General features: G+C 40.6%; 1 protein-coding gene across 10 annotated transcripts in view; it reads right to left on the bottom strand.

Moving 5' to 3' along the window:
• SP100 (SP100 nuclear antigen) overlaps positions 1-11,174 on the bottom strand; it is a 97,772-nt gene that overhangs the window by 54,027 nt on the left and 32,571 nt on the right. For all 10 annotated transcript variants that reach the window (XM_072796625.1, XM_072796626.1, XM_072796630.1 and 7 more), the window contains 6 exons: positions 9,536-9,698; positions 7,993-8,161; positions 5,116-5,199; positions 3,013-3,075; positions 2,211-2,360; positions 721-804 (listed from right to left, as the gene is read on the bottom strand). In XM_072796625.1, coding sequence (XP_072652726.1) covers positions 721-804; positions 2,211-2,360; positions 3,013-3,075; positions 5,116-5,199; positions 7,993-8,161; positions 9,536-9,698 — 713 coding nt within the window. The remainder of the gene's footprint in view (positions 1-720; positions 805-2,210; positions 2,361-3,012; positions 3,076-5,115; positions 5,200-7,992; positions 8,162-9,535; positions 9,699-11,174) is intronic.

Here is an 11,174-nt window from a genome sequence, read left to right as displayed (position 1 = left end):
GAGTATTTTTATCAAGATTTTCTTTCCTTATCAAGATTTTCTTTATATCCCAGGACCTCCCTGCCTCACTCTAGAACTGGCCCTGCTGTCCTCTGACTGATTTTCCATTTATCCACTCTCTGTTATGTTTTCTACATTCTCCTATTTGATCTCTGTTTCTTAATTATTAATGTGACTTTCTGTATGCCTCTTCTACATTGATTTTTGTCTTTCTATTCATTTCTCTCATCTAAACCATTCCAAGCATCACCAAAGTTCTTCTCCTGTGTCACTGTTCCCCACTCCTAGTCCCTTCATTTGCCAATTCTTTTCTAAAAGTCCTTCACCAGGGCTTCTGTACTCACAAATATGACCAGCAGCATCATGCATGGTTTCCATGTTTCTGTTACCACCTCTGAAAATCAAGTTGCAACATTTATTTTCACCAGCTCCACAAAATGGTACTGTTTGGATTCCATATCAGTTTATCTAAAACTTTATTAATATTTTCTCTCCTTGTATTCTCTCCTCAGGGACATGCCCTTCATCAAAGAGCTCAGTTCTTTCTCCCCCTTGCATCTCACACACCTTAAAAGCAGCCAGAGGTTGTGCACAAGGCTATGGGTCGTGGGTGTTGTTAGGGCCATGGAGGTGCTTAGTATCAAAGAACAAAGGAAAGCTTTTGTTCACATAGAAAAACAAAGATAGAATTAGAAAATTGGTAAGATAAGTGGTTATTACTTTCTCCATCACAGGGCAATGGGCTGGGTGTGTCTTCTCTTATATCTCCATTATACACTTGGATGGATGCTTGTTCACAGGACTCTGAGGATAAAAAGAGACCATAGATGAGACCCAGGAGAACCCTGTTCTGCCTATTTCCATTTTATTACATCTCATCTGACTTCCCTTTTCTTTTCATGTTTCTATTTATAGCTTGTCTACATATACTGCCACTATCACACCATGAAAGTACCGGTGCTTTGGTGATTCTGTGATCAAGTTCTCCCTCACTTCTTTTGACTTTTCTTTCTGTTTCTCTTCCCTGATGAGGCATTGCAACTTTTCACCTTTTGTATCTTTGTTTGTCCTTCCTAACTTTTCTTTCTTTATTTCCTTTTTTTAACAAAAGAAAACCAAATTTAATAGGTGTACATATGAGGAATCCACACAGACATGGAATTCCAAACACAATGAGGCAACATCAAGCTTATATGAGCTTAGGAGAGGGATAGGGGTCTGAGTGTACAGAGGGCAGAGTAGTCATTAGCAAGAAGGTGAAAGGGGATGTTTGGAAAAACAAGATTGTTCTATTATACAGATAAGTTCCTTCTTAGGTAAAGGGGAGTCTCTGTTAATAGTTCTCTTCCTGGTACAGGTTCTCCTTTATAGTATAAATTGAGGCAGAGAAATAATCTTTATGCCGAAGTGGCACATTTTAGGGTGGCCTGTCCTGGGCTCCTATGCTTGAATGTATATTGTGTTTTGTTTTTTTTTTTTTTCAAATTTGGGTATCTTTAAACTTCATATCCAGTTTCTTCCCAACTGCTGAGGCTGTATGCAAACTAACACTACTATAAACAATCTTGATTTTCTCTTCCTTGCCCCTTAGACAGAAACCATCTTTTTTTTCTTTAAATTTCTACAGCATGTACCCATTCTCTCATAGGCCATAGGCCATATTTCTTTTGTTTTGTATTTTATTTGTGTACTCATTTAATTTTCTTAGCAGCTTCTGAAGATCTTAAAGTCAGAATCCATTTTCAGCCCTCGGCATTGCAACTTCTCTGTCAATAAGAGGTATACCAACATTGAGAAAATGAAAAAGCACCAAAAACTTATTTTGTATATTTTCCATTGCATGTAGGCAAATATTGTTCTTTCAGTTAAACAGTACGTATTAGCCTATCTAACATTTTTATCAGCAGGAAAATTGCAGAAGTTGGCAATTCTGGTCTCACCCAATACCAGCTTTTAATCTAGTAAAAAATAAGTAGGTTTGTTGAAGTTAGCACTTGCTAACTTTTCTTCCTCTAGATCTCTCCCATCAATATATTAACCTCTATTCCTGCCTTCTCTGTGTCTGCATGAGTTTCCCCTTCTTTGTTAATAGATGTTTCTTTGAGCTGGGCACCACTCCATTCTCTGCCATCAATAAGGATGCCCCTCTACACTCATGCAAACCCAGGTAGCCCCTCTACACTCATGCAAACCCAGGTAGTCAGAATTACCTGCCAGCTCAGATTCTTGGGCACACTCTTTATTTGCTTCTTGGCTTTCTAGTGCATCATTTTTGTCACTGGTTGTATCTTTTCTGTTTGCATTAATCTGTTCTGTTTCACAGAGGTTCTTCGAGGGTCCATTTTCAGGTGAGGTGGTACCTAAACCATATTTTGATCCATAGATGTTTTATTTGTCCTCTGCATCAATCAGGGTCCAACAGGAAAATATAAATCACTCTAAGCTTTTATAAGCACAGGGAATTTAATCCAGGGGTTTGGTTATACAGTTGATGGAGTTGCTGAGGAATCCAAATAGAAGAAGGCAGTAACCAAAAGAATACTTAACAGGAAGCTGTGAGGGGTATTGAGGTGCCTAGAGGTCAGGGTCACTGGGTGGGTAGAAGATGGCCCATGGCTGGCCTGCTGGATGGGAAGTGGTATCATGGTTGAAATGCAGCCACTGTCAGAATTGTGGACAAAGACAGTGATGGGGAAATATCCAGGTTCTCCCTTATTCCCACTCTCTGATCTCTTGTCATGTCAGAAACCCAGCAGGGAGCCAACAACAAAGCGAGCTGGCAAAGTAGTCCACAGGGGCCCATGGCCAGAGATATAGGGCAGAGAAGAACAGAGAAAGGTAAGGAATGACTCCCAGGGAAAACACCCCAGGAACTTCCTTATGGAAATTGTAGAAGTAAAGACAGAGATTCTAGGCAATCAGTGATACAAAGAAGCAGCCCCCCACCCCCAGCACAGGATAGAATGGGATGAGAACACAAAGGATTGGAGAGTACCACAAACAGGAACAGACCCTGGTGAGATGAGGATGGTGGGCATGGCCAGGTCAGGCTTCGATATATGTTTTCATCAGTTCCTAGGAGGAATAAATTGAAAGTTTGTTTCAGAAATTGATGTATGGATTGTGCCATTCTCCCTTAAACCTTTTTTCATAAAGTAGGAGTTGAAGATCCCCTCCAGGTATCCATATAGAGACCATGCGGACTTGGCGGATCCCATGCAACCCTTGCAGTCAAACCCTTACTGACAGAGTGGCGGATTGGGGTCAGCTATATCACTGGCTAAGGGGGCCTTGGCCAGACCATCTCACTGAGTGTCCCACATGAGGCACTTGAGTAACTGGCAATGGCTTATCCTGACTCCCATGGCCATAGAGGAGCTGCCTTTGTCCCCAGAGCTGCCCCTGACCAGTGTCCTTACCTTAGTATCTACAAAGTCTTGCTGCCTCGTCCCCACCTCCTCTTCCTCCACACCCTCCCTCTATATGTCTGTTCAGTCTGTTTCATTGGCCTTCCATGAGGATTCCATGTCTGATTCTTTGCCACCTCCTCCTACTGTCGGTATTCTTTTTTCTGCCTCTTTCTCTGCATATATTTCCCAATTTTTGTCTCATGCTTCTGTCTTTTCCATTAGATTACCAGAGTGGTATAGGGTTAAGAATGTAGGCTCTGTCACAGCCAAAAGGTAAAAACAACCCATCATTGACTGATAAATGAATAAGCAACATGTAATATATCCATACAAGGGAATGCTCTTCACTAATAAAAAGTAATGAAGGATTTATTCATGCTACAACTCTTGTTTGTAAAATCTTTAATTTAGATTTCTAAATCTAAATTACTTCCTGGCAGTTAGTTGTAGCATGAATAAATATAATAGAATATTATGCAGAGATGCCTGGGTGGCTTGGTTGAGTGTCTGTGTTTGGCTCAGGTCATGATCCCAGAGTCCTGGGACTGAGTCCTACATCGGGCTCCTCACAGGGAGTCTGCTTCTTCCTCTGCCTATGTCTCTGCCTCTCTCTCTGTATCTCTCATGAATAAATAAATAAAATCTTTTAAAAAAAAAAAAAGAAAATATTATGTCGTGTGAAAAAAGCCAGACCTGAAGGGTGTGTTTATGTGATTCCATTTAAATGAAACATCTGGAAGAGGTAAATCCAAAGATTCAGAAACTAGATTAGTGGTTGCCAGAGGCCAGGAAAGAGGGACACTGGGAATGATATGGAACTTCCTTTCGAGGTGATCAGAATGTTTTGGAACTAGATAGAGTTAGTAGTTGCACAACATTGTAAATACACCAAAGATCACTAAACTGTACACTTTAACAGGGTTAATTTTATATTATGTGAATTTTACCTCCATTAAAACACACACACACACACACACACACACACACACTCACAATGCCTGGATTTGCCCTTGCTCATTAGACCCCAGGCCAGCTACACACACGGTCTCTGCAAAATGGGCACATAAGCAATGCTAACCTCCAGTGGCCACCTGGCCACTAAACCTACAATTGCCAAAGTAAATGTTCCACCAGGGAGATGTCAATAACATGGTTATTTCTATATTGTCTTTTAACCCCTTCTTCTGTTTCATTTCCCTCCTTTTCTCTCTCAAAGTACCCACATCCACCCCTCCACCTTTCTACCACTTCCTCTTTTCTCTCTGTGTGTGACTGGCCTTCTCCTTGAATATCCGAGCTTCTGAACAACATCCCCCACATTGAAATGGGTCCCATCTGCCATCATTTGATGTTGATCATGGGCCCACATTCTTAGCCCTTCACAGATCCACACTGATCTTCTCCTACAGGTACCTTTCTAAATCACAATTACTTCCTGGCTGTTAGTCTGCTTAAATCTGGTTTACTGACACTCTGGGTTTCTGTCCCTTTGTCTTGATTATTGGGCCAAGAATCTCTTGTCATAGCTACTCCTCCAGGATTTGGTCTCTGGTTAGACACTCATGCAAACACTCCTTCCTGCCTTTTCCTTGGTCCTTAACATTTCTTCCCTGATGCCCCAAATCCACTCAGGACTCGGGCCTGAGTTCCCTTTCTCCTTTTCTTCTTTGCAGATGAGAATTGGTGTTTATTGGCTTGCAATCACCTTGTTCAAGGCTCCGTTGGATATTAGGATTCTCATCCACCTCTTCTTCATAGCTTTCTCCGTAATGAATTTTCTCTTGGACCACTAAAAAGAGGGAGACAGAAGGAGACAATTAGCGATTCCATCAGAGACCAGGAACATCTCAAAATTACAGTTAACAACTGTAACTGTAATGGCCCTTAGGTCACTCCAAGCTCAGTGCTTCTGATCCTCCTTACAAAATTTCCCCACCATCCCTGGGATAGAAAAGAGAACTCTCAGCAAAAGAGTCTACGTTTCCCACACAGAAAGGAGCCACTCCGATGTAAGGATAAAGGAAACATCATGATTCTGTTACTCTTGTAAAAGATTTTGTGGATGGCCAGGAAAAGTCTATATCAAAGCAAATAATAGATGTGAAATGTGTTTCTGAACTGTTCAAACTGAAAGGAAGGAACAGAGAAGAGCGAGGCTCAGAGAGAGATCCATGGGTATGAAAGAGAAAGCAGCTTAGGGAAAGCTCTAAGGATGCTGCTAGAGGAGAGGAGGGTTGGGGCAGGGAAGGTGAGTGCTTCCCAAAGAGACAAAGCAGAGGACACCTGGAGGAACAAGATAGACCTCCCAGGGGCCCAGATCCCAGGAGCAAAAGAAGGACACTCTCCAGCTCTGAGCAGGGAGCACAGCTTGCAATGCTGGAGGATGGCCCACAGGCCTGCCCCAGCAGCTGGGGAGGCCACCAACCAGGGGAGGCAGGGACATCAGCCCAGCGCCCCTGCCTGTAGGTGACCCAGCACACATAGGAGGAAAGAAATAAGCCAGGAAGCCTGAATGGGGAAGAGAGGGAGGAGAGGGAGATGGGGCCATGTCTACAGGGATTCCAGGGAGGAGGGGACACCAGGGAGGAAGAGAACCTGCTGCCCCAGGGCTCATGGCAAGAGCTCCTCCTGGGGTAGGGCCTGCTAGGGTGAGTTCCACAAGACAGTGGGAACCATGGGTGCTTTGTCATCCCACGACCTGGACTCAGATCCTGGCAAAACCAGGTGGAAGAAAGGAAGAGAACAAAGGGAAGGGTTGAGGGATCAGTGTGAGCGAGCAGTCCCACGGGGGCTCAGGGGGCCCTGAGTGTGGGATGAAGGTGGGCACCAAGCAGCAGGAAAGAGTGCTATACCCCACTCCACAGCCCCCAGATTCTTGACTTTGGGTCACTGACCCATAGCTTCTGTGGACAACAGAGTCTGAGAGGCAATAGCTGCTACCTCCCCAGGGGCAGGTGGGTGGCAGCAAGTGTAGGTGCAGGTCCCCCCCAGCTGGGAGAACCTGGAACCTAATGCAGGTGATGTGGACACTTAACCTGGAGAGAATCAGAGTCCCTGAGATGTGGGCAGTAACCACCATTCCCTTTGTTCCCATGGCCTGGGACATCCTGGTCACATATATAATATTGCCTTAATTGCCTTTATTCCATTTCTAACTGGACTGATTTGCTATAGAAATTACTTTGTTTTTGTTTGTTTGTTTGTTTGTTTTTTTGGAGAAATTACTTTGTTAATTAGATTAAGGTTACTATTGACACAAGTTAACAGACTACATGCTTTACCACAGCTTTTTAATTTCCTTGCTTATAAGAACTGTTGATATCTCTTTATTGCCTATTAATAAAATTCCAATTGCTTAGCTTTATATGCTAGATTTCCTAAAATCTTCTTCAAATTTATCTCTCATGAATTAGCCCTACAGTCTGCTTCTCACTCTCTGAGACGAATTGAATTTGTCTTTGAAGACACACTAGATCCTTTCACACTACATGCGTGATCCCATAGTGTCAGCCCTCCCCAGGCCATGGGAATGTTCTTCTTATGATGTCTCTATCCCTTATCTGGAGAACTCCACTGACACCAAACTGTGCTGGAATAAAACATTTTCTAGGTAATTAAAAAAAAAAGTATATATATATATATATATATATATATATATATATATATATAATTATTAAAAGCATTCTCTTAACTCTTACAAGCCTTAAAGTAAAGTAAAAAATTTAAAGAAATAAAATAAAATCATGCCTTCCCAGGAACAAAAAAATGGAGAATCAAACCTTTAGTTTTGTATAACACCTGGCAAAGCATTGTTTGGTGATTATTTGAATAATGTTTGTTTCACCCCTTGTGGAGAAAAAGTTTAAAAAACCTATTCTCCTTCTTTAAGGGTGAATTTGACCTTGAGTTAACTTTCTGGCTCATAACTCTGGAAACCTGGTAATGATGGCCTTTCTTCTACTAGGTCATCATTGGCCTAGTTAAAAACCTAGTTTAGGGTTAAAATGACTAGTAAATTGCATGTGGTTGGGGAATGACTCTCTACAGACTACAACATGCACTTGGTCTTCCTCCAAAGTGGTGACTTATAACTAGGTTTGTCCCTCGTGAGGTCCTGAAAGTTATGACTACAGCACTATTATGTGACATATCAATACCCATAGGCATGGTGCTGCTAAACCAGGGTGAGTCCTATATCCACAACTAAGCTGACACCGAGGCGGGTAGTAGTCAACTTGGTGGACTGCTGTGTGGGTTTCCACAAGAAGTCCCACAGACAGCCTGCACTGTTGGGATGCTGTTTCCTGTCATTTGTCCTTCTAAGTAAATCTGATGCCACTTTAGCTCTGGTTGTCCTGTGAGTCTAAATGCTCAGTTAAGCAGACCTCTAGGTGAGTATTGTACCATAGCCATTATGCCATTAACTTTGAGAAGGTTCATGACTTGTGTTTTCTTAACTATTATGTCCCCACTGCCCCCGCACTGTGTGTGGCACATTGTAGGAACTCAATATATACTTGTCCAAAAAAAAAAAAAAAAGTTTGGCCCTGGGCATCAAAAGGTAGATAATAAACCTAATTACCATGTTCGAAGTTCCTATAAATGCCATTTAAATCGGGATATTCTTGCACGTTGACCTCGCTGAACAATGCTTCCAAAAGTGGCAGGTTAAATGTCTTCTCCAGTTCATTGAGAACATTATACACCACTTTTTGTACAGGGATCAGGTTTCTACAAGATTCTTGACAGTCCTTAAAACATATTGAATGGAGAAAATGTAAATCAGACTTCCAGATTACAGAAGAGCCCTAGAAAGAGATTGTATGGATAATGTCTTCCAATTTTCCTCCATCAGTATCTTCTCATATAAAGTTTAAGAATTTCTATTTATTTGTATAGATATTAAGTGAAGCAAGTAGATTCCTTCCTCCTTAAAAATATTCACTTGTGAAACAGATCTCACCCTCATTAACTTCATGTTTTAGAAATAGAATAAGAGGTGATGAGCAGCTGTCCTGTTGCATGGACAACCCTTACTGTTTTCCTGGGACTGACTTGGCCTGGAAGAACTCAAGGAAACCAGATGATAGTTCTCCATTTTTGGGAACTTGGCCATAGAGAAAGCATATTAATAGGGCAAAAAGGAGACTTGCATCTCTGTATATCTCCAGCAATGCCTGGAGATAAAAATCAATCCCAAATTCCAAGACTCCACAAATACCATTACAAAAAAAAAAAGAAAGAGAAAAAGAAAAAAGAACCCTAAAAACTTAAAACTGTTAGAGAAAGAATAACAATCATCAATTCTCAAATTTTGTCCTAACAGGGTATCAATTCCCTGTAGGTTTTATTTTTTTTTATTTTTTATTTTTTTAAATTTTTATTTATTTATGAGTCATAGAGAGAGAGAGAGAGAGAGAGAGAGAGAGAGGCAGAGACATAGGCAGAGGGAGAAGCAGGCTCCATGCACCGGGAGCCTGACGTGGGATTCGATCCCGGGTCTCCAGGATCACGCCCTGGGCCAAAGGCAGGAGCTAAACCGCTGCGCCACCCAGGGATCCCCAATTCCCTGTAGGTTTTAATGTTCTCAGGTCTAAGGACTCAAACTGATGTCCACTGAAGTGATATGTGTCAATTATTATTTTATTAAATTATAATTAAGTTATACATCAATTCATTAATTACTTTATTTATTTATTTATTTTTTAATGGAGTTCAATTTGCCAACATATAGCATAACACCCAGTGTTCATCCCACCAAGTGCTCCCCTCAGTGCCCATCACCCATTAATTACTTTTAATTCTCAGTTCATACTATATTCTTTGCATTCCTACAAGGCATTATACATCTATGGAGCACTCCTGCTTCAGATTTAGCCCATTTGCTGTGCTATTCAACCCAAGTCCAGTGGGCGGCACAGAGAAGCAGGGCTGTCTCTGGGGACAACTAAGTCTCCTTTCCCTTTTTACCTTACAGAAACAGCTGCAACAATACTTGAAAAAGTCTCCCACTCATAGGAGACTCCTCAGTAGTTAGTTGTGCTTGATGTTTGGGTCAAGGATATCAAAATATAACTTCATTTGGGGCCAGTTTACCAGACTATGAGATAATAAACATCACTTACCTCATACATTTTATTGGTGATGAGTTCACGGTCCCGGAGACCCTCAAAGAAAGGAAATGGCTTTTTTATTGCACTTGAAATCTCCACCTTGTATCTTTTGAAGTGTTTGAATAGAGTCTCATAGACAAGTTTCTCCTCAATGTTCTGGTCTTCTATAGTTGCCCTAGAAAGGAAGGATACCATGTGAAAACTGTCATTGAGATTCCAAGATGCTTGTGGTGGCTGTAAGATTTATATATGAAGGATAAGCTGGGAAAAGCTAACATATATTAAGTAAGTGGTCCTGAGCAGAAACAGAATAAATGTAACTGAAGCAATGAGCAAAAATACGATGAAGAAAGAAAGCATGGAGGTCAAAAAAGACTTAAACATGGAACTGAAAAAGTCTATTCAAGTCTGTCTGGATCAAAGCCATTGTAAAGATACCTTCACATATCTGAAATATTTTGTAATTAAAAAAATTTAAATTTAAACAAAATCCAGATAGAAGGAAAAGAGGAATAAAAAGCAATGGAATAAACTATACTCCAATAAAACTAGGAAAAAAGGAAAGCAATGGGATAAAAGTCTAACCTTGAAAATAATTAAAACTAAGAGAAAAATAATATTAGCAAGATAAAAAAACCCAGCTCTTCTCCTATAGTTGTTCAAAGAAATACCATCCTGCATTATAAAACTAATTTATAAAGGATACGGTGTGGTTAACAATGACATGAAACAGCATAAATAGATAATATCACAAGAATATCAAACATTTCTCCTGGGACATCTGGTCCTGCTTTGTGTTAATATAAGTCTGTGCTAGTGTTATATATAGTGAATTTTTCAGGCATCTGAATTTCAGAAATCACTGATGTTTCCTGTGAAAGTAATTTTAAACCCATCTATAATTCCAATTTTTAGTTGATCATTTTATTGCTCTGATAATAATGTTTTAATCAACATCTTGTATTATGAAGACTCAGAAGCTTTCTTTGTCAAACCAAAAGAGAATTATTGCCACTTCCCAGTACTTCGTATGCCTCAGGGAATAATAATGTCACATTATTGTGTCAAATTCCTGCAAAAGAGATGTTTCAGTTCAAAGATTGCAGATGGAAAAGAAGCACTTGTCTTCTCTTTTATTAAAAGCCCTGCTAAAATGATAATAAAGAAATTGGATTCACAATGACAAAAAGAATGGTGGGGCAATGAGCACAAAAGAGATTTCAATCAAAATCTTTCTGATAAAAGTGGCCAATAGAGTGCTAATTGCTCTTGTAGGTGGAGGATGCTTCCAGAGATAAGAGAAACAAAGCATGCCCTGAAGAACCCTGAAGAGGCAGCAGAGATCACAAGGAAGATAAAACTGAAACTGAAAACTTACAACAGAACAGTGCACCTCTAACCCCTCAACCTACAAACTAACCACCTGGAGCCAGGCAGCCTCTCAAAGGCAAACAAACGAGGCTGACCTTTCTATCGCCATGTGTGAAGTTTGTCCCTTACTGGGTTTTCTATATGTGGAATAATACATCATGTATGCTTTGTGCCTGACATTTGTTCATCATCCATGCTATTGGATGAATGGTAGTTTGTTCCTTTTTGCAGTTGAAGGTATTCCATTGTGAGGACCTACCACAATTTGCTTATTCATTTT

This window comes from Canis lupus, chromosome 24 (assembly GCF_048164855.1).
Source record: "Canis lupus baileyi chromosome 24, mCanLup2.hap1, whole genome shotgun sequence".
Taxonomy (NCBI): Eukaryota; Metazoa; Chordata; class Mammalia; order Carnivora; family Canidae; genus Canis; species Canis lupus.
This window is presented reverse-complemented; position numbering and strand designations above follow the sequence as displayed.